At 35.3% G+C, this 24,114-nt stretch overlaps 2 protein-coding genes across 2 annotated transcripts in view; one reads left to right on the top strand and one right to left on the bottom strand.

Moving 5' to 3' along the window:
• LOC123527800 (uncharacterized) overlaps window positions 1-11,147 on the bottom strand; it is a 36,003-nt gene extending 24,856 nt beyond the window's left edge. The window contains exons 1-3 of the mRNA XM_053523741.1: window positions 10,960-11,147; window positions 2,686-2,731; window positions 2,179-2,435 (exon numbers count right to left, since the gene is read on the bottom strand). Of these exons, the coding sequence (XP_053379716.1) occupies window positions 2,179-2,435; window positions 2,686-2,731; window positions 10,960-11,056 (400 nt within the window). The 5' untranslated portion in view covers window positions 11,057-11,147. The remainder of the gene's footprint in view (window positions 1-2,178; window positions 2,436-2,685; window positions 2,732-10,959) is intronic.
• A 10,144-nt stretch (window positions 11,148-21,291) lies between these two features.
• LOC123526992 (trichohyalin-like) lies at window positions 21,292-23,888 on the top strand. The gene is made up of 3 exons (XM_045306250.2): window positions 21,292-22,058; window positions 22,387-22,790; window positions 23,029-23,888. The coding sequence occupies exons 1-3, from the start codon at window positions 21,292-21,294 to the stop codon at window positions 23,886-23,888; spliced, it is 2,031 nt and encodes a 676-aa protein (XP_045162185.1).
• The last annotated feature ends 226 nt before the right edge of the window (window positions 23,889-24,114 follow it).

Below are 24,114 nucleotides of genomic sequence, written 5' to 3'. Positions count from 1 at the left end.
TGGCACCCACCAATGTGCCATTTTTGAGAATTCCAAAATTTTAAGACTTATTGACTAGCTCAAGGTCAAATTTCATTTCCGTACAAAACACTGTGCATGTGGTCAAAATTCAAAACCTGTAGCTTGAGAAATGTGAAAGTAGGTCACTATATCAATTTCAAGGACAAAGTTCTTTGTATACACAAAACTATGCATGTGCATCAAGTTTGAAGGCTGTAATTTGATAAATTTGAAAGTAGGTCACTAGGTAAATCTTAAGGTCAAAGTTTATTTTGGTACACAAAACTATGCAAGTGGTCCAAATTTGAAGGCTGTAGCTTTAGAAATGTGAAAGTAGGTCACTAGGTCAAAACCAAGGTCAAATTACACTTCAGAATACAAATCTATACATGTGGTCCAAATTTAAAGCCTGTATATTCAAAAATGTGAAAGTAGGTCACTAGGTCAATGTCAAGGTCAAAGTTTGCTTCGGTACACAATCCTATGCATGTACGTCTAAATTTGAAGCCTGTACCTACAGAAATGTGAAAGTAGGTCACTAGGTCAATCTTAAGGTCAAAGTTCATTTCGGTACACAAAACTATGCAAGAGGTCCAGATTTGATGGCTGTAGCTCGAGAAATGTGAAAGTAGGTAACTAGGTCAATATCAAGGTCAAATTTTAGTTTGGAACACAGAACTATGCATGTGGTCCAAATCTGAGGCCTGTATCTTCAATAATGTGAAAGTAGGTCACTAGGTCAATGTAAAGGTCAAAGTTTGTTTCGGTACACAAAATTATGCATGTGGTCCAAATTTGAAGGCTGTAGCTTGAGAAATGTGAAAGTAGGTCACTAGGTCAAAATGAAGGTCAAATTTCATTTCGGAACACAAAACTATGCATGTGGTCCAAATTTGAAGGCTGTAGCTCGAGAAATGTGAAAGTAGGTCACTAGGTCAAAATCAAGGTCAAATTTTATTTCGGAACACAGAACTATGCATGTGGTCCAAATTTGAAGCCTGTACCTTCAAAAATGTGAAAGTAGGTCACTAGGTCAATATCAAGGTCAAAGTTTTTTTCAGTGCACAAAACTATGCATGTGGTCCAAATTTGAAGGCTGTAGCTACAGAAATGTGAAAGTAGGTCACTAGGTCAAAATCAAGGTCAACTCGTGTCAAGGTTCATCTTGCCACTCAAAACCATACAGGTGGTCCAAACTTGAATGTTGTAGGTTATTGACAAGAAGATTTTAAAAGCTTTTCCCTATATAAGTCTATATGAACCATGTGACCCCCAGGGCAGGGCCATAATTGACCCTAGGGGATGATTTGAACAAACTTGGTAGAGAACCACTAGATGATGCTACATTACAAATGCCAAAGCCCTAGGCTTTGTGGTTTGGACAAGAAGATTTTCAAAGTTTTTCCCTATATAAGTCTATGTAAAAAATGTGACCCCCGGGGCGGGGCCATATTTGACCCTAGGGGAATAATTTGAACAATCTTAGTAGAAGACCACTAGATAATGTCGCATACAAAATATCAAAGCCCTAGGCCCTGCGTTTTTGAATAAGAGGTTTTTCAAAGTTTTTCCCTATATAAGTCTATATAAACCATGTGACCCCCGGGGCGGGGCCATATTAGACCCCAGGGAAATAATTTGAATCATTTTGGTAGAGGACCACTAGATGATGTTTCATACCAAATATCAAAGCTCTAGGCTCTGTGGTTTTGGACAAGAAGATTTTCAAGTTTTTCCCTATATAAATCTATGTAAATTATAGAAATAAACAAAGGGTCATAACTCACTAAAGAATTGTTGAACCAGTCTGATTTTCAGGGGGACACAACTAGGGTACCAATACATCATTCTGACAAAGTTTGGTCAAAATCCCCCTGGTAGTTTCTGAGGAGATGCGATAACGAGAAATTGTTAACGGAAGGACGGACGTCGGACCACGGACGCAGAGTGATTTGAATAGCCCACCATCTGATGATGGTGGGCTAAAAAGCTGCTAACAATTACTGATAAGATATGGGTTGAGAAACCGATGGTATGTCAACGATCATATTTCACAGTACGTACTCTTTTGCTAAAACTTATGCAGAACTTATTTTATGAATATTTTCCAATTGCAAAATCTCAGAAATTTCTGCAATGTAAAATTAACCTTTTTAACAGTATATTAGAACTACAAACCATCTGACTCTGATTCTTCGTCAGAATCATCTTCTAACTTCCTCTTCTGTGTTTTCTGCAGATTCTGCTGAAACTTTGCATTCTTTCCATTTTGTTTTCCAGCTCCTTTCTGCTGTGATTTTCCCTTGTTTTGTTGTGCATTTGATAACTGGTTTGGTTGCTTGTTTATAGAATTCCTTCTTGCAGCTTCCTTGCTTTTCAGTTTTTCAATTTTCTCTTTTTTACGTATTTCTGCCTTTTCAAGCCTTTTCTTAAACCTGAAAATAAAAACAGTGATAATGTAAAACAGTGACAATATGTACTTTGTTGTCATTCGTGGAAAAAAACAACATCAGTTAAAAAAAAAATCCTCCTTTATTTTCACAAAATTAGGAGTGAAGCTGGATTAATATTACTATTTGTGTTATTAATTTATACAATGTAGAATAACTAATTGCATAAAATTGATGCTGAGAATAGCATAGTTTTAGGTTTATTTCTATTAATGCACAAAGAAGATGGACCTACCTTTTCTTCTGATGGCTGCTTAATTTTTTCTCTGAATCATCTTCATCTGGAAAGAGAAACAAGTTCTTACTGTATTAACTCTGCAAAAAGCAAACATGTGAATCTTAACTATCCTGAAAAGAACCTATTTTATTTCAATTACACAAAACAAAGATTTTTGCAGTCACATTTTCAATAAATGCGGCAATTTTTGTTTTGGTTATTTATGTTTCGAAAGAAAATGTAAACACCAAGTGAACACTGGTTTCTGAAAACCATTTAGATTCAAGTTTAAGGTGAATATTGCTTAAATCTTATTTGCTACTTCATTTTCAGCCAAATTCAAGATGTAAACAAGCAAATTCGATGAATTGGTATCCCCCGCCGAAAGGGTTTGTGGTGAGGAATGGCAAAAAGATATATCCGGCAAAAAGTTAAGGATGTTAATAAGAAGCAAATAATTTCATTAGTCAAAATCAATTTAACAGAAAACAAATGTTTAATTAAAGAGTACATAATAAATGTATGATACTTTGATCCTGACTAAAGAATTTAATTTGAATGGGATATGCTTACTCAGGGATCAGCCTACAAGGCGATTTGAGCGATATCGTCGCTTTAAAGTCGGCCACTTCGCTTAATTATCGCCTCCGGGCGAAATCCAAATCGCCGAGTTTTTCAGCGAGTTATTATCTGTTTACTTAAGTTGCAAAACTTGATGCATATTCTAGATTAAATTATCGATAAATCCATAGTCAACCCCGCCTACTCGCCTGTCAAACTTCAGCCAATCGTAGCGTTAATATCTAACAGTGTCAAGAAATAATATTGTAAGCCGCCGCCATTTTGAAAATTTTCAATCGGCGTGTAAAAAGCCGATAAACTTAACGAGAGCATGATTTTATGCAACAATTGTATATTATTCTTTCATTTTATTAAAGATTACTTCAAAAATTATTTCAATTACCATAATTACGGTCAATTTCTGTAAATGAACGGCACGGGTACTGTGGATAAAAAATGATTTCGCGGACGTCAGAACTGCCGTACAAAATATTGTAAAAAGATCGCCATTAACTACGAGTTTGGTATTATTTTCGAAAAAATAATAAATGAATACATTAAATGTATAAATCTGAACAAATTGGTGCAAAAATCGGGCATTATAAAAGTACGAGAATCGAAACATTAATGAAAATTTTCACGCCGTTTTGATCGTGCACCTGTTAAATTTACTAATTTCGGACATGTAAATTTCGGATAAAAATTTAAAGGCGACTTTTTCATAGCTAAGTTTATACTTTATTTAGAAATTCATGAAAATGATAATGCAAGAATCAATTTCCTTAAATATTTACTGTTTATAAGTTACAGCTAGACCCACAGAAAGTGGATATATATGGGCAAGAAACTGAATGCTATGCCGATTCTTCTCCTTAAATTTCTCAACTTCTCCCTAAATTCTGTGGAGGGAGAAGTCACTTCTCCCTAAAATTTTGACCTAGGCTGATCCCTGGCTTACTGTAATAAGCTTAGCTTTTAAAATTAAATGCAGTTAATTGAAATGTGAGCTTGAAGTTTAACTGGAACGAAATGTTGTCTTTGAGTGGTTTGGCACCAGGTGTTGCTGTTTAACATGTACATTTGAACGTAAAAGAGCAGATGTCCTTGAGAGAACACAGGTAAGATATCTTGAACATGGTTGAGGGCAAGGTTTGTGCAGTCACAACTTAACATGTTGAAGGTTTGAACATTTAAAAAAAAAAAAAAAAAGGAATGGAAATATATATATCTATATATAGATATATGTATATATTTATTTTTTTAGGGGGTGGGGGTGCAAGGGAACGGGAGAGGAAACAAAATTTCACATGTTGATTATAAATATTGATTGAAAATTAAAATGAAAAAAAAAAAAAAGGTAAAAGGGTGAAGTTGGAGGGGGGGGGGGGGGGGCAGAGGATGCATGATCAGTGGTGGGCATGACTGGATGGAGAAGTGAGGTGGGGGAATGGTACAACTTGGAAGGTTTGAAAAAAATCTAAAATAACAAATGAAAAAAATAATAATTTTTTTTTGGGAGGTGGGGGGGGAGGGGGGTTGGGAGGGGGAGGGGGTGTGACCAAGGCAAGTGGGTGACCAGGTGTGGGTGCGCAACTTCACATGTTTATAATAAATGTTCACAAAAAAGAATGAAAGAAATTTAATGAAATTCTGCCAAATGGTAAGTTTGTTATGTACAAATATGTGGATTTTTAGACAATTAAAGGGCAGTAACTCTGAAGTTACAAAAAGAAATCCTTACAAAATTGTCTGTGCACAACCACATTATAGTGCTCTAAATTCTGTTGAAGTTTCATAGTTCTAGGTCAAATAGGTCAAAAGTTATGATGCAGAAATTGGCATATCTATAGATCTATAGTACCCTATATAGTTAACACTTGAAACTTCTAAGGGCCATAACTCTGGTGTTACTTGGGCAATCTGTCTGAAACTTGATGGGCCCCATAACCTTATAGTGGTGAACATGTATATGAAGTTTGTTTGAAAAAAATCTAAAATAAGGAATGAATTATTTTTTTTGGGGGGGTGGGGGGATGTCAGGGGATAAGGGGGGAGGTGTGTGATCAAGGTAAGGGGGTGACCAGGTGTGGGTACACAACTTCACATGTTTACAATAAATGTTCATGGAAAAGAATGAAAAAAATTTAATGAAATTCTACCAAATGGTAAGTTTGTTATGTACAAATATGTGGATTTTTATACAATTAAAGGGCAATAACTCTTAATTTACGAATAAATCCAAATGAAATTGTGTGTACACAACCACATTATGGTGATCTAAATTCTGTTTAAGTTTCATAGTTCTAGGTCAAATATATCAAAAGTTATGATGCAGAAATTGCCATATTTATAGTACCCTATATAGTTAACACTAGAAACTTCTAAGGGCCATAACTCTGGTGTTACTTGGGCAATCTGACTGAAACCTGACGGGCCGGAAGAACTCATTGTGGTGAACATTTATATGAAGTTTTAAATAAATATTCCCAACCATTTCCTAGATATGGCTCCGGACGGACGGACGGAAAGACGGAAGGACGGACGGATGGACGGACGGACGGAAAGACGGACGGAAGGACGGACGGACAACGCCAAAACTATATCCCTCCGACTTTCGTCGGGGGATAATAACCCACAATGTATGGAAAAAGGAGGTACATACTTCCAGACAATACAGGTTGTGTAGGAGTATGGATCCGAACCTCTAGAAAGAGATTTTAGGAGTACCGATCCGTATTCCTAGACACTACCTTTTCTAATATTACTTTAGTGGTGTCACCAAGGAAGCGTAATGGGATCACCTAAAACCCCTGACAATCTTGAATTCCGTGATGTACACGACAACATAAATATGCAAAATACATCTAATATCCATGACACCTTGAATTTTCCATGATGAGCTACTCAATGGACTAAAACCCCTGTCGCTATCTATTTTTAGAAATGAGAACTTACTCGATAAACTACTGTAACACAACGTTTCATATAACAACTGATAGAATCTGTGATCTACGGAACGTTTCGTAGATTTCAGATGATTGGTTTCTTTATATTTGGTTAGAAATTGACAACAAAATCGTGAAAATTGATATTTTTATTAATAATGATATAACTTTTAAAATATACAATCATTTTTTTCTTGTGCATTTGGTATTTTTCTTCTTAGGGTTAGTCATCACCTTATATATCATCTTTTTGCAGTCCCTCGCCTATTTTGCACCTGTCACAAACTACACACCATCTTCAGGCATTCTACATGTACAAAATACTTTTAGGTAAGAGGTGTATCTAAGTTTTCTAACACCACTTGCATGCTCAAGAGTCCTAGACTCGGCAGAAATGGTGTTAGTTTACCTTTTTCCAAACATTGAGTCAAATGACCACGTAGAAGTTCCACATTATAGCTTTGAGTCCATGGGTCTATTTTTTTAGCTTCTGCAGTTGCATCTGCAATCGCATACAGACCGCAGTTGTTTCCGTTTTCCTGAAACGCGCAGTCCATGAATTTCAACAAAATTTTGTCAAATTTCTTTTTCTTTGATGGTGTATCCTTCCTAAGTAAATTACACACTACTTGTTGAGCTGGAACACTAAGAGACATGAAGCTGGAATCGTAGATTTTTACTTCTGATTTATTTTCTTTCATGGCTGACAATGTAAGCCAGTGGGATCAACCGTGTCCTGGAGTTTTGTTGAAAATCTGAACGAAATTACCATATGCCAGGGGAAACGTCAAACTGACCGCATTTAAACAACTGTCCAAACCCCATATAATTATGTGGAAACTATCTCTTCAGAAGAATCATTTCTGCATCTATTATCCTATCATTAATCCACTCGCAAATAAAGAATATATTTTTCTTCATCGTTAAGTTTGAAGTTTCCAATTTCTAACCAATATGGTGCATGACAGATGTGTTTGACTTCACTGACTGTCCAGCTTCTATTTCTTCTTCAAAACATATATTGTATGATGGTTCTTCCACCACAGATGTTTGTTTCCCTTCATCGGAAAGTTATGTCACAGATGTGTCTACTTTCCATGACGGGTCTTTTGTCACTGTTTTTTCATTTTCAGCCATGACTGGTTCTGTCATGGATGAGTCTACTTTCTGTGACGGGTCTTTTGTCACAGACTTTTCACCTTCAGTCGTGACCGGTTCCGTCATGAAATAATCTAATTTACTAATTTCTTTAAAAAGAATATGTCTAAATATCAACATATACAGTCGAATACCGTTACCTCGATATTCAAGGGACTGTAAAAATTGCATCGACGTATCCGAAGTTCAACGTAACGATATCGACTATCTGGGACAACTCTGTACTTGTGTCGGACGTCTTTATTGTCACTATATCCAATGCTTTTTTTAGAGGGTTTGAAAGGGGAAAGAAATAATATAACGAAAATACGATTTTAATTTTATTGACAAATAAACATCTTTAAATAATTAAATAGTACATACTTACATTTAAGTTTTATATTTTTCAAAATATACGTATAAACATTAGCATTTTATTCCTTCCATAAAGTCTGAATGCAGCTGTAATGTTCCTAGTTGAGTAGTCATTTTGACTGTGCTTCGATAACGAAATTTTGCCTGTGTAATACGCATATTGTTACTCAATCCTAAATGGCAGATATAGAAAAATATTTCATCCAAATTAGTTGTTATATTTGAAAACAAGTTGCCCGCTTGCACGCTGTTTTATAAATTATAAGACTAATTATTGGGAATTAAATGCAAACTTCCTAACATATGAATTGGATTAAAGATTAAATAACAAACACACTAACTTGATTATGATAAATACATCGCCGGACAACAATAGGTTGCTTTTCACACCTTACAAATAACATGGATATTTTTTGACACGCTGTGATATCGACGAAACCAGGTGTAAAAACATTACAGGTAAGTTGACGGGACTGAAAAATCTCATCGAGCTAATCATATCGAGGTAATGATAAATAATTACATTAGAATATATAGGGAAAAATCGGGACCGACTAAAATACATCGTGCTAACCGGAGTATCGAGCTAACCGATATCGAGGTAACGATATTCAACTGTATATGTAAAAATATCTGAGTTGAAACGTTGTGTCACAGCTGAGACACTGACTTCCTTTGTCGAGATAAAGTACCCTTTCGAGTTCTTCAAACACTAACTTGTGTCTGCAGATAACCACTAAATTTGGGTAGGTATTTATTACCTGAATGAACTAATTACTTGTATCTCTGACCAGTGCATTAAGATTATACAGGGCATCACAAGTTATTCAAAGTTTGGTATTTCCTTTATGTCTCAGGTTTTGTATCTGCTTCAAGGCTGTCACGCTATAATTTCATCAAATCAAATGCCACAGACTCACCTTGTAATTCAGTTAGATTTTTAATCCATTTTTCTTTTAATCTGGCATAAAATGAACCATGCAACACCATTTGAAAATGAATTATACATAAACAAAAGTTTCAAACGGGTACCGCCGTCTGCAATATTTTGCCCACAATTGCAGTTGTCACATCACTGATCAAAGAACTCTTCATTTTGAAAACAAGTCTAGCGGCTGGACGTTGAAGTTTTAAGTTTTTCTCAGGTCACTGCCCCTAGTTTTGCTACCATTTTAGATCTCCGCAGGCCTTTTTGCACCAAGAAACATGTTATTTTCCTCTCCATTTCGCAGAACTTTGCAATGAAAACAAATATTGCCTAGACGCTTACATAGATTTCCAATAATTACTATTGTATAAAGCGACAAGCAGTCACGTGATTATCGGTAAATAAACTGCCCCAAAGAAGTTTTAAAAGAGAAACGGACAGTTTAAGCGAATTCCCCGATTTTCGAACGTGCCCGCAAAAATATTTGAGTGCCATGATTTTCTACTCGCATTTTTTTATTCTTACTCGAATTTTGCGAGTTAGCGACCGCTCAATTCGATCCCTGTTGAAAGTATTTATAAATCTAACCATAAATTGGGGAAAATACCTGCTTTGTTTATTTCCAAATTTTAATATTACTTTTTATACAGCTACTTTTAGTTCAGGTCTTGCAAACTGAGCTGTTTTGTGCTATGGAACAGCTGGATTTGAAAGCTTTTGTTCACTATATTTTCACACCTCAAATGAAGGTCACTCTAAATTCAAGATGGCGGAAGTTCTCTTAACTTTTTAGCGATGTGGTTAGAATGTCCGCCTATGGATCACGAGCCCCAGTAGGGACCTTGGTATTTTCTCTCATAGGGCTTACTTAAATGGCAACGAGGATGTTTGATGGACTCATGGAGTAAAGCATGGAGGGTCATTATGGAGAGCTACATGTACAGGTCGGAGACTTCCCCTGGATTGAGAGACAGTCTCTCGATCTAAACACTCTCTCTCGTTTGAAAGACAAAATGCCTTTCGATGGAAAGACTGTATTTAGCTTAAGTGTTGAAAAAACATGAAATCATTATTAAAGCAATAATTTCCTTACTGGTACTGATGATAAACTCGAACAGATGATAAAGTCGACCACCTTCAAATTATTCAGTTGCAATTGTTTTTTTTTATATATAATTGAACATGTTGTCTAATAGCAACCACTTACAGCACCAACTGGTGTAAAAGAAAACGAAATTGGTAAATATTCTGTATAAATAAATGACTTACATTTGTCTGTTTAAAAAATATTTACTCAAAAATACTGGGGAAGGGGATGTTTTTTGCGCATGCATGAAGGTCTGACATTGGGTCACTTTTCATTACTTGATCAGGAATGACTGTTGCATCATTTTGGGAAAGTTTCAATATAATACTATGGAGAATTTTTTTTTAAATGACAAAGTGGTCGAATTTATCATCAGTCGATGTTCGTACAGTCCCCATTTTACATATCCCTTTCATGGCCTCACTTCTTGTGAGTTTGCTTGCTAAATATAAATTTAAATTATGTCAATTATTCAGTCAGAGCTAAGCTTTATTTTGATCCCAACCATTGATATCAATCTGCATAAATAAAAAAGTTACAGGTACAAAACCTTATTTTCTGTCCGGGTTTATCATCAGTACCAGTACAGTCGCATTATCTATTCACTGAAACAACTTGTTATTTCAAGTAAATTGTACAAGAAACACATTGTCATAGAAGTTTGTTTAAGTATTATAATGCTTAAGCAAAATTCCCAAATAATTTTGATTTTGAAAATTTGATAAAAGAAAGATAATTTTCTATATTTGAAATAAATTTGCGCATTCTAAAAAGAGAGTTTTAAGTACTCTTTCATTGATTTTCATTGCTTAAGGTAATTTTAGTCTTTCAATCCAGAGACATTTTGTCTTTCGAACGAGAGACAATGTTTAGATCGAGAGACTGTCTCTCAATCCAGGGGAAGTCTCCGACCTGATGTAGTGAGCTCTGAAAAGTAAAGGGGGAGAAGTGCAGTGATAGTAGGTTTATAGGCCACTTCCAACAGCCCTGCTGTTGGGTTAACTCTTGAGCGACATGGTTAGAGTGTTTGCCTACGGATCACACGGTCTGTGGTTCAAGCCCCAGTAGGGACCTTGGTATTTTCTCTCCCAGGGTTTATATCCATGCATAACACATGAAAGAATGGGTCATAATTTAGTTATTAAGTGATTTAGTCATAGTCAGTTTGTTCGTTCGATTAATAGACGGATAGCAGGCGAACTTGAACTTGAAGCCTATTTTACCCGAACAAGTTTTTTGTGTCACTTGACATAATTTACCTTTCATCGTCTTCTGTAACATCGGTGGCGGCTGTTTCTTCGCTTTCCGTCCTTTCCCCGAAAATTTCTGCTCCAGTGGGTCCCTTTTTCGTCCCATACTTTGGAAATAAAGGCAAAATATCGATAATTTTGAGAATACACACGTGCATATGTTTTTGCCGGAAACTAGTCCAGCGAAATGTCGCAATAATTCATTGGAACCCAAAGATACGGTAATGAGCGGTAACACACTAAAGGTATTCGTAAGGTATTAGGCCCATAATAGAGTATCTCCTTTTTGAAGAGTATTCAATTTCTACCATAAACCTACTTTGACTGCAATTTTCAGGGGGGCATAGGTTCAAGCCCCACTGTGACCAAAATTTGTTTTTCTTATTTTTCTTTTTTTCTAGTAAGTTTTTACTTCTTTCAAGACTTGTTATTGATTTATTGTACAAAAATGGAAAATATTCATTTGATAAGCGATTTCTTGCTGTTCAAAGTGAATTTACCTCTGAAATAGAAGGGGTAGAGTTAGATATCTTTAAAAATACTGAGTTACGTGCGGTAAAAGTTCTCTATTTTGCCTTCATTCTTTAGATTACATATTGTGGAAGAAATGTAGGTAGGTTTTACTTCTGCCCCACAGTTATTTTTGAATGAAGGGAGCAAAATTTAAAACAGACTCGCAGGATTAGACCTTAATTTTTCAATGTTGGAGATAGAATTCTGTCTCATTAAATCTGTTTACTTGAGGCACCCTAGAAAAAATGAAACTGACACTTTTATTTCTTAGTTTTATAATTGTTTACCAGTAGTTTGATGATTCTTTTATAAAAAATAATGGTATAATGAATTCTCTGCAAACGTTTTGGATAAAGGCCGCCACTTTGAAATATTTCTCTACTTGAGCATGAGGACATACCATAAATTACACAAAATTTATAAAAAAAAAAACGGCACGGTAAAAGTTTTTAAAAATTTGCAACAAAGTGCGAAGCACGGTCAACTGTAAGAATATACCAAGCAAATGCCATTTTTTAAACATTACTATTAGGGGCCTAATACCTTAAGTTAAGTACACCATCTGGGAAACTTATTAATTGATGATGAATATTTTCCGGTTAAAAGGTAAATCTTTGGTAACATAATATAATGGAATAAATAAAGGTAAACAATACATTCCTTCCCTTCCTAAAACCATTCAAATCATCAGAGCTTTGAAGTACTGAAGTATCACATATATAAGTATCGATCACAACTGCATGCTTCAACACATAATTCATTAAAACGGTAAAGGCAGATAGGCACTAAGAGACACGATAAACATAAACGTACATAAACAAAAATAAAGCAAGATACAAGATACAAGATACAAATTTTATTTAAAGTCCGTGTAACATATAAAGACAACATTAGCTATGTATAGCTATTGACCGACATAAGCAGAGCAAAAGGTCAAGTTATATAAACGTAGAACTACTTCAACAAATCATTATATGCAACAAACTTAAATCAGCTGCAAGTGAGCGCGGTTAGCATGAATCATTTGTGACTCCCATACAGATAACTAATATAAACTTTCATTAAAAAATATTCAAATGAAAGATACTGATGATGGGGTCCCGTATATGTGATAGAAGTATCCGTCGACGTCGTTTATAAATGATATAGAAGACGTTGTTTAAATTGACTTGTTTATATAGTAAAAGAAAGTAGAATTTTTGATGTTTCGACAGGAAAGGCTAACATGTGATAAAAAGAATATTCCATTTGTGACTTTCCACATTGAATTTTTTAAACTCGTTGAATAAAATTGATAAAATGCGCAGCAGAGCCTCGCATGTAATATAAATAAATAAATGAATAAATTTATTTAAATAAATAAATAAATAAAAATAGCAATAAATCTATTTGATGTTTGTTTGTTTGTTTTGGGTTTAACACCGTTTTTCAACAGTATTGCAGTTATGCAATGGCGGGCAGATAACCTAACCAGTTTTCCTGTTCTCTGCAAGTAACTGCCAACTTTCCCACATGAATCAGACGTGGAGGACGAATGATAACAGATACAATGTCTTTTATCAAATCAACACAGAGAACATACGCCCCGCCCAGGGATCGAACTCATGACCCCACGATCCGTAGATCTGCACTCTCCCTACTGAGCTAAGTAGGCGGGTTTCTGTTTAATGAAGGCCATTGTGTGTGTCTTTAATATGGTCAGGGTTGTCTGGTTCTGGTTGTCCCATGGTCCAGGTTGTCCCCAATTCCATGAAATTATGTGCCACCTAAAAAGCAGAGCTCCCTTAAAAAAACCAAATGTGTACACTAAAAGATTAAAGAAATGGTGTTATCGCAATAGCAGTATCTTGTATAACGGATCCGTTTTAAGAAGTTTATGTACTATTAACAAAATTATTTGCATTAATGATAATCCATAATTCCCGAATAAAATATAAGCATTAAAACTGATACCTCGAAATGTGAAAACTTGGCAAATATTCTAAACAAAAGGAAGTATGGTATACTACAGCACCAAGATGAGAAGAAATCATAACTGAATATTTTCTGTTAATCACATTAATCGTAATGGTTCAAAACAAACAGCATCTTGGAAACGAAATATTTTTAACATTGTTGATTCTCGAATAAAAATTTATCAAACTAATGAACACCTACTTCCACCAAAACCCAAGTTTACTTTAAGACATTTGAAAAAGGAAATCCAAGAATTTCACTCTAAGTATGTCTTAGGTCCAGCAGACAAGGCGGCCAACAATATTATCATCATTTGACGTCTAAATTATATTAATGTTTTACAAAACGAACTAAATAGCACTAAAACTGATACATTGAGTCTTTCTGTTGAAAATAATTTGGTCACTGATCACATCACTGAAGTTTCTAATTTAAAAGTTCGTATAGACTATCAACAAATTAAACTACCAACCATGTACTGGATTCCTAAATTGCATAAACAACCATATAATAATCGCTTCATCGCTAATTCAAGCTCTTGTACAACTACAAATATTTCAAAACTATTAACATCATGTCTAACTGCTGTGAAAGCCCACGTGGAAAGATACTGTGATAAAGTATACGAAACCTCTGGTAAACACTTATTTTGGTCGATTAAAAATTCTGGCGAAATCCTGGACAAGTTTAAAATTAATAATTACAGGGTATCTACAGTCAGTACATACGATTTTTTTACTTTGTATACCACTTTAACACATAACTTAATAAATGACAAACTAACTGCCCTAATTCAAAAGACTTTAGCCAGAGAGAATGCTACATTTCTCGCTTGCAATTTTGATAAAGCTTTTTTTACTAGCAATAGTATTAAACATTATAGAATGTGGACCTGTGACGAAGTTTGTAAAGCCCTTTCCTTTTTATTGAACAACATTTACATCAGCTTTGGGAATGCAGTTTTTAGACAAGTAGTTGGTATTCCCATGGGAACAAAGTGTGCACCTCTTGTCGCAGATTTGTTTTTATATTGTTATGAAAGAGACTTTATGTTGAGCCTTTCTCCAGATACGCAGGCAGATATTATAACTGTATTTAATAATACATCACGCTATCTGGATGATATTCTTAATATGGATAATCCGTTTTTTGGTCAGTTGGTGGGTACTATTTATCCTAGGGAGCTTCAGTTAATTAAAACTAACAATTCGGATACTGGTGCTTCATTTTTAGATGTACATCTCTCTATTTATGACAATATTATACACAGCAAAATTTATGACAAGAGGGATGATTTTAATTTTAGTATTGTAAATTTTCCCCATTTGGATGGGGATGTACCTCAGGCTACATCTTATGGGGTTTATATTTCTCAATTAATTCGGTTTGCCAAAGCGTGTAGTCGTGTAAAGCATTTCAATGAACGTAATCAATATATTACAAGTAAACTTCTTCAGCAAGGCTACCGTTATTACAAATTGTGTAAATATTTTGCTAAATTTTACTATCGTAATTCTGATTTAGTTTTAAAATTCAATAGTAATTTAAAGACACTTCCGCGAGAAGGTTTTTCAAAACCCGTTTTTTATGGGGATGTGGTTTACAAACTTCGTAAGATCTTGGGTCATGGTAATTTTCCAAATGTATTTGGTAAAATTATAAAACGTTTTATTAAAAGAGGTTACGACCCAACTGTTTTGAGACATACCGCATGTTTAGTGTTCAACCCGTTTACAGTTGGACACTACGCTTCCCTCTTTGATTGTGTCTGACGGAAGAGGGGGAGGACTCTTTAAATCCTACCAGGACTGAACTGTTTTGATATCTGTCTTCTGGCCTGTTTCGTCGGGCCCTTAAGGGTGTTTCTCTTGTTGCTCTGTCTTCTGAAAAGGCATTTTTATGCCCCGAAGGGAGGCATATAGTTTTTGAACCGTCTGTCGGTCTGTCAGTCTGTCGGTCTGTCCGCAATTTTCGTGTCCGGTCCATATCTTTGTCATCGATGGATGGATTTTCAAATAACTTGGCATGAATGTGTACCACAGTAAGACGACGTGTCGTGCGCAAGACCCAGGTCCGTAGCTCAAAGGTCAAGGTCACACTTAGATGTTAAAGGATAGTGCATTGATAAGCGTGTCCGGTCCATATCTTTGTCATCGATGGATGGATTTTCAAATAACTTGGCATGAATGTGTACCACAGTAAGACGACGTGTCGTGCGCAAGACCCAGGTCCGTAGCTCAAAGGTCAAGGTCACACTTAGACGTTAAAGGATAGTGCATTGATAAGCGTGTCCGGTCCATATCTTTGTCATCGATGGATGGATTTTCAAATAACTTGGCATGAATGTGTATCGCAGTAAGACGACGTGTCGCGCGCAAGACCCAGGTCCGTAGCTCAAAGGTCAAGGCCACACTTAGATGTTAAAGGTCATTTTTCATGATAGTGCACTGATAGGCATGGATTTTCAAATAACTTGGCATGAATGTGTACCACAGTAAGACGACGTGTCGTGCGCAAGACCCAGGTCCGTAGCTCAAAGGTCAAGGTCACACTTAGACGTTAAAGGATAGTGCATTGATAAGCGTGTCCGGTCCATATCTTTGTCATCGATGGATGGATTTTCAAATAACTTAGCATGAATGTGTATCGCAGTAAGACGACGTGTCGCGCGCAAGACCCAGGTCCGTAGCTCAAAGGTCAAGGCCACACTTAGATGTTAAAGGTCATTTTTCATGATAGTGCATTGATAGGCATGTCCGGTCCATATCTTTGCTACTCATGCATGGATTTTAAAATAACTACGCGTGAATGTGTGGCACAGTAAGACGACGTGTCGCGCGCAAGATCCAGGTCCGTAGCTGAAAGGTCAAGGTCACACTTAGAGCCATGTGTTAGGTGAGTACATTATGTATTTTTTATGTTTTGATTCAAATTGATGCTTCATTAAAATTAATGAAGAGGTATGTTTATCATGGGTAAAAGTTTTCAGGATTTTTCAGGAATTTCAGGATTTTACAGTAGGAAAATTACTGCTAAAATAAAGATTTTCAGGATTTTTTAAATTTTCAACTTTTACCCATGGTTTATACTATGATATGTATTTTTATAAGGGCACAAAAGAAAAACAGTACCTTACACTCAAAGCTATTGGAATTTCTGTATACAATGCATTTAGCTTTATGTTTTTGATTTGACAGTAAGTAGGGCTTTTTTCTAACCATTATGGTAATGGTACAATAATTGCAAACTTAGAATTTGATTTTACATGCTAAAAATTTTTCGAGGAAAATTTATTACAAACTATTTAATATCTTTTCAATAAAATCACTGCCAATGGGAATGCTACCATTTAGGCAGGTAGGTACATAGGGAAGAGAGGCCCTGTAGTAAATCTGCCAAAAACAAAGCAGTATATTTCAGTCATTCAGTCAATCTGTTTCAAAACATTATTAAAACAGTCCTAAATGCATTGTACCATGGATGTACCTCCTAGAGCATGCCTTAATTGTTGTAGATATTTGGTGAAGGCTTTCTACACAATATTTTCATAGCAAATATTATAACCCTATATATTAAATTCATAATTACACTCTACTACTCTACCATTAAGGCATGTGTGGTGTGCCCGGTAACTCCATGTAACATAGTCAGCCAAATGTGCATTCTGAAGTTGAAATCACAATCTGTATATCTGTGTTGCTTAATGTAGCTGTAGATATTATTGCTTTATCATTGTGTCACAGTGAGTAACTAACACTGTATCTGTGTTGCTTAATGTATCTGTAGATATTACTAGTACTGCTTGATCTTTGTAAGTCTTTTCAGATGCCTTACCAAGAAATTTAACACTTCCATTATTTTCTTTCCACATTGGTTCTGTTTGGTACAATATCATTTTTCATTTTACATTTAATTGAGGAATAAAAGAGTGATTAAATTTCTAAAACTATGAATCAAAGTATTAAAAAGTGTGCATACCACATGCTTTATTACATATTCATTAGTATTTGCTTGTATTTTGCCTTTCGATTACACATATACCTTTTTATAATGAGTTTTTCAGACTAAATTAAAGTTAACTTGCATTGAGTATTTTACATGGAGGCTGAATCACCCATGGCTTTTTTCGTCGCTCCTATTATATATGCTTTGGGTTTCTTGCATGTTCTGCATTGTAGCTAGTATTATCTATCTATTTTCAGTTCACTAACAACATGGCAACCCCTACTAAACTTTTTACAACCCCAAACAAACATCATACTTCATTGCAATCGTCCCCATCTACCTCATCCGAAAGTCCTAAGAAACCCAGAATAAACTTACCAGATTACAAAAATCATGCGAGTCAGTTTCATGTGCAGTTGGAAAGTAACTGTAAAGCTGCACTGTATGATTTGAGTAATAGAGACACTGCAGGGGCAACCCAACAAGTCAAACAAGTACTAAATGAAAGTAAGATTTTCTTGCAGTCAACTGTTCCAGCACTAGATGACATTAACTTGAAAAACTGTGCTTTACAACAACAGACTTCCTCATTACAACAATATAATATCCACCTTCACCGGGAGAACGCAGATCTGCGAAGGAGACTTGAAATATATAAAGGATTAGAAGCATGTCTTGCTGATGTTTTCACTGACAAGATGGAGACTGGAGCAGAGAAGAGGATGCAGATCGGAGGAGACAAGACTGAGACTGGAGCGGAACAGAGCGTGGGGAGTGGAGGAGACAAAACAGAGGGTAGCAGCGTGCAGACTGGAGGAGACAAAACAGAGAGTGGAGCGGAGAGTGGAGGAAACAAAACTGAGACTGGAGCGGAACAGAGCGTGGGGAGTGGAGGAGACAAAAAAGAGAGTAGCAGCGTGGAGAGTGGAGGAGACAAAACAGAGAGTGGAGCGGAGAAGAGCGTGGGTAGCGGATTTGGGAATGGATCAGAGAAAAAGATGACAGCAGACAAGAACATGGAGAGAGAATGTGGATCAGAGAATAACATGGCCGCAGACAAGAATATGGGGAGTGAATGTGAATCAGAGAATAAGATGGCAGCAGACAAGAACATGGGGAGTGGATGTGCCAGATTTTAAGATTAAAAGTTGGACAAGCCATAGCATGTCATCATTTGACAACCTTCTAATACTTTAAAGTGTACATGGAGTTTCTGTTATCAGTGTTTCATATTGTTATGTGTAAACATTTTACTCTAAGAAGAGTTTGTGTATTGTCTATTGCATTTTGTGATTAAGAACTTATAATGTATATATATAATAACTACATGTATTTACCCTCTACAAAAAGTTTGCTTGATTTTGTCTTCATATCTGTACAATGTGGTAAAAAATATGATTAATCAAGTATGCACCATCCCTGATTATCTATATATCAATGGTTTACTTCACCCTATCTTATAGTCAGCTAAATTTATCTTTTTGACTTCATGCTATAGCGGTACTAAATAACTAGTAAAACCTGAACTGATTTAAATTGCAGCGCGAGGATATTATCATAAGGGCTATTAGTGTTTTTCTTATATTCTAGACAGAATTTAGTTCATTCTATATAATGTTTTCAGTTAAAGACATTACCCTCTTGATATTTAAGATAGGTTTTTTAAAATTTGTCTACAGATTACCGGTAGCACAACTTTCTTTATCTGTATATGATTAACGAAGTTCACAAATTGTTCATTTTTTATCATTTATAAATCCAATATCATGAGGGCTATTTGTGTTTTTCTTATGCTCTAGGTAGAGTTTAGTTTAGTAATGTTTTCAGTTTATGACATTACCATCTTGATATCGAAGATCGATTTATTGAATTTGTCTACATATTAGTACAATTTCCTGTACATGTATTTGATTAACAAAGTTCCCAAATTGCTAATTTTTATCACTTATAAAATGCTATGTTGTAGCCAGCTCATGACAGTATATTTCTTATACCATTCAAAGTTCTATAGACCTTGATACAGACAATTTTCAAACTGAACTATGAAACAATATTTCAAGCATTAACATTAAGCTGTATTTGAGTATAATATTACTTGAAAAAGTACTTTGAATTGGAAGTTAAATTTAAAATATTTTAATACTTCATTTTTTAGAATGCTTAAACATATTTATCAATTTTCTATTAAAATACAAGCATTTCACAAGTTTTTTTTTCCAGTTATTATTTTATGCAGTTTCGCAATAAGTTTAGGGGGTTAACACTCGCAAGAAATCTCCATAATACATTGATTACTAAGTATATTGTTTAAATAGTTTAACTTGAATCTTTAAATATGAGTTTTGAGTTCTGTAACTACCTTAATTCACATTATGGTATGTAGGTCACAATTTTTTAATTTCAAATAAACTAAGAATGGTATAAGAAAGTTGTTATTATTGTTATGAGCTGGTTGCTTTGTTTTTGACAATTAAAAGAATAAAAAAAAATTCAGGTCAAGCTTCACTGAAGAATATAATATACAGTCATGAATAGATGTCAAAAGGAAAAGGAGAGGGAACGAAAACGGCAAGATAGGGACAGTAGCTTAAGCTTGCGGCCACAGGAAAAAAGCAACAGCACCCTTAGTGAATGTACACTTCCAGATGAAAGTTCAGTATGTGTAACTAAATTAAATATATCATAGTTTGTTCATGAATATTACATTCATTTACAATAAGATATTGCTATTTAAATAATCTTTACTTCTGAATCAATTCTTAAGTTTTAGTTGAAGGAATTTATTTCAATTAACACTTATTATGGTTATTTCCTGCAACTAAAACCGTTTTCGAGAGTTTTCATATGGACAAATAGGCAGAAAATTATGAATTTTCAGATTTATTTGCTTGGTATCTTAGTTTGTACCACAGTATATAATTCAATGTAACAAAAAAAGCATAGAATTTTATATATTTTTTTACCTTTTTAGGGTTCAGTGGCAATACAGTCAAGAGATATGCAGCTTCTGGATCCCTGCCAGTTCACTGACATCAATGAAGAAAGTGTATTTCAAAGTACTTTAGATATACGTGTAATGGACTATTTTACACTTATATTAAAGAGACAGTTCAATGTGAATTATGGGTTGTTACGTCCTTCATATTTCTACGCAAATATCTTGCAAGAACACAATTTACACAATTCAGAAAAAGTTCCTAGTGGTGTATTTGCAACACAAATTCATTATCTAAGTGAATATTATGTTGTTACTTGTCAAACGGGAAAGACAATAACAGTATACGATTCATTGACAAATTCCCAAAGACTTCATAGTCTGCTGCCACAGATTAAAATATTGTATGACTACAGTAACTCATCCGGCATCGAACTGAAATATCTTGTTCCGCAGCACCAAGGATTGTCTAATGACTGTGGACCATTCGCAATTTTCAATGCCTACATGCTGTTGACTGGTAGACCTCCACAAAAGTATACAGTTCGACAAAGTCGCCTAATAACTCATTTGAGAAAATGTTTTATTGATCATTTTGTGTCAGACTTTCCAATGGATTCTTTATTGCATTCATATTTTGAAGATCAAAATGTCCTTTCTGCTAAAAAGAAACAGGCTATCACAAAAACAAGTCTACAAATGAAGGTGTAAAACAGATTTCACAGAACTCAATACAGTCACAGGAGGGAAGGGATCAAACCACAAAATCATCACATATTGTTTATAATAGAGTGTCGCATAGGTTTGATAGGCAAAAAAACAGTAATCCAGTAAAAACAAGAAGTACTGGAAATGTTGGTTTAAATAAACAGAAAGAGAAATTGAAAAAACAAATAGAGAAGTGTCTGAAATCAAATGTAATGAAAGAAACACTAAAAGAGGAGCGTGAATCTATTAATGCTGAAAAGGGAAAAAGACAGACTTAAAAAGAGATGCAAATGCGAAAAACTAAAGACAGAATTAAAAAGAATCTACAAACAAGCAAACACACAATAATAGAGCCTGGTGTCATTAATCCAGAGAATATTCAACAAATGAATTTGACAAAACAAAGTGAGAAAAGGAAAGAAAATGATAGATTACGTAAACAGCATCAGAGGCAGAAAGAAACGAATGATGAAAAAGAGCTAAGGAAAGCAAAGGATAAGATGCGTAAACTCAAACAGAGACAGACTGAAACAAGTGAACAAAGTGTGTTAAGAAAAGAAAAGGAGAAATTCTATCAAGATAAACACAGACAGAGTCAAACGAATGCTGAAACTCAAAGCAGAAAGGCAAAGGACAGGTCAGATAAACTTGCTACAAAACAGGCTCAAACAAGTGAACAACATGTGTTAAGAAAAGAAAAGGAAAAATTCTATCAAGATAAACACAGACAGAGTCAAACCAATGCTGAAACTCAAAGCAGGAAAGCAAAGGACAGGTCAGATAAACTTGCTAGAAAACAGGCTCAAACAAGTGAACAACATGTGTTAAGAAAAGAAAAGGAGAAATTCTATCAAGATAAACACAGACAGAGTCAAACCAATGCTGAAACTCAAAGCAGAAAGGCAAAGGACAGGTCAGATAAACTTGCTACAAAACAGGCTCAAACAAGTGAACAACATGTGTTAAGAAAAGAAAAGGACAAATTCTATCAAGATAAACACAGACAGAGTCAAACGAATGCTGAAACTCAAAGCAGGAAAGCAAAGGACAGGTTACATAAACTTGCTACAAAACAGGCTCAAACAAGTGAACAAATGTGTTAAGAAAAGAAAAGGAGAAATTCTATCAAGATAAACACAGACAGAGTCAAACCAATGCTGAAACTCAAAGCAGGAAAGCAAAGGACAGGTCAGATAAACTTGCTAGAAAACAGGCTCAAACAAGTGAACAACATGTGTTAAGAAAAGAGAAGGAGAAATTCTATCAAGATAAACACAGACAGAGTCAAACGTATGCTGAAACTCAAAGCAGGAAGCAAAGGACAGCTCAGATAAACTTGTTAGAAAACAGGCTCAAACAAGTGAACAACATGTATTAAGAAAAGAAAAGGAGAAATTCTATCAAGATAAACACAGACAGAGTCAAACCAATGCTGAAACTCAAAGCAGGAAGGCAAAGGACAGGTCAGATAAACTTGCTACAAAACAGGCTCAAACAAGTGAACAACATGTGTTAAGAAAAGAAAAGGAGAAATTCTATCAAGATAAACACGGACAGAGTCAAACGAATGCTGTAACTGAAAGCAGGAAGGCAAAGGACAGGTCAGATAAACTTGCAAGAAAACAGGCTCAGACAAGTGAACAACATGTGCTAAGAAAAGAAAAGGAGAAATTCTATCAAGATAAACTCAGACAGAGTCAAACGTATGCTGAAACTGAAAGCAGGAAAGTAAAGGACAGGTCAGATAAAATGAAAAGGCGACATGATGGAACAATTGAAGAAAGTAATAATAGAAAAAAAATGGACAGATCAAATAAATTTACAAAAAGACGAAGTGAAACAACTGAAGAAAGTGATTTCAGAAAAAAAACAAGACAAAGCACAAAAAACATTACAAAGGCATCCAGTGTATATAGAAACTGCTATGGCTAAATTTAAAAAAGATATAAAAGATTCTCCTGAATATGTGTGTACAGTTTGCCATAGAACTCTTTACAGAAATAGTGTTTCAAAATTTTCAGTGAAAAGTGAACTGTCACAACTTTTAAGCACAGATGAAATATCACCAAATGGGTTTCAATATATATGTCTTACATGTAAAAGGCATATTAACAAAAATAAGATTCCACCACAGGCACAGTATAACAAAATGTCTGTGCCAAAACCACCAGTGATCATTTCAGAATTAACTGATTTTGAAAGTAGACTTCTGGCCCGCAGATACCCCTTTATGAAAATAGTGCAGCTGCCAAAAGGGAAACAGCGTGGTGTAATGGGCAGGGTAGTAAATGTACCAGTTGATGCATCTGAACTTTGCTCAAGCCTTCCAAGAACATTGTCAAAATCTGGAATTCTTCCTGTAAAGTTGAAACGAAAAAGGGCGTACAAAGGCCATGTCACTTACCAAAACATTAGACCACATAAGATAAAACAGGCATTCCAGTGGCTTCTCAAAAATAACAGGCATTATCAAAATGTAGTGGAAACACCAAACTGGCAAGCAAAATGCCAAGAGGAAAATGAAGATGCATGGCAACATTTCAAAGAGGAATCTACACTGAATAATAATCCAGATATAACATCAGAGGAAGGACAAGATGACGATAGTGCCAGTACTGTGTCTTCTGACTCAGATTCCATTTCAAGTGATATCGATATGATACAGCCAGATACTTTTGAAAATGAAGAATCTCAGTTTGACACTTGTGTCCAACCATCTGACCCGGCTGTTGATGCTTCAGAGATAATAAGTATTGCTCCAGGAGAAGGACATCATCCAATTCACATAATGTTGGATCCAGGTTGTGAGGAGCAGGCCTTCCCGAAGTTATTCCATACAGGTTGCTTCGGCTTTGATACTGAAAGAAACGCGTATTCTTAACAAGAGTGGAGAATTTGCAAACAACACAGAGTAATACATAACTGAACACAAACAGGTAATGGACAATATCTCAATAGCAGTGAGAAAATCATACCGTTCCCTACCATCAGAACAAACTATCAAAGCTGGTTTTCTTCAAGATCCCAACAGGCTGAAGAATTTGATTCTTAAAGACAAGGCTTACCATTTCCTCCAAACTGTACGTGGTTCTCCCCCTTACTGGCAG

This window comes from Mercenaria mercenaria, chromosome 14 (assembly GCF_021730395.1).
Source record: "Mercenaria mercenaria strain notata chromosome 14, MADL_Memer_1, whole genome shotgun sequence".
Taxonomy (NCBI): Eukaryota; Metazoa; Mollusca; class Bivalvia; order Venerida; family Veneridae; genus Mercenaria; species Mercenaria mercenaria.
This window is presented reverse-complemented; position numbering and strand designations above follow the sequence as displayed.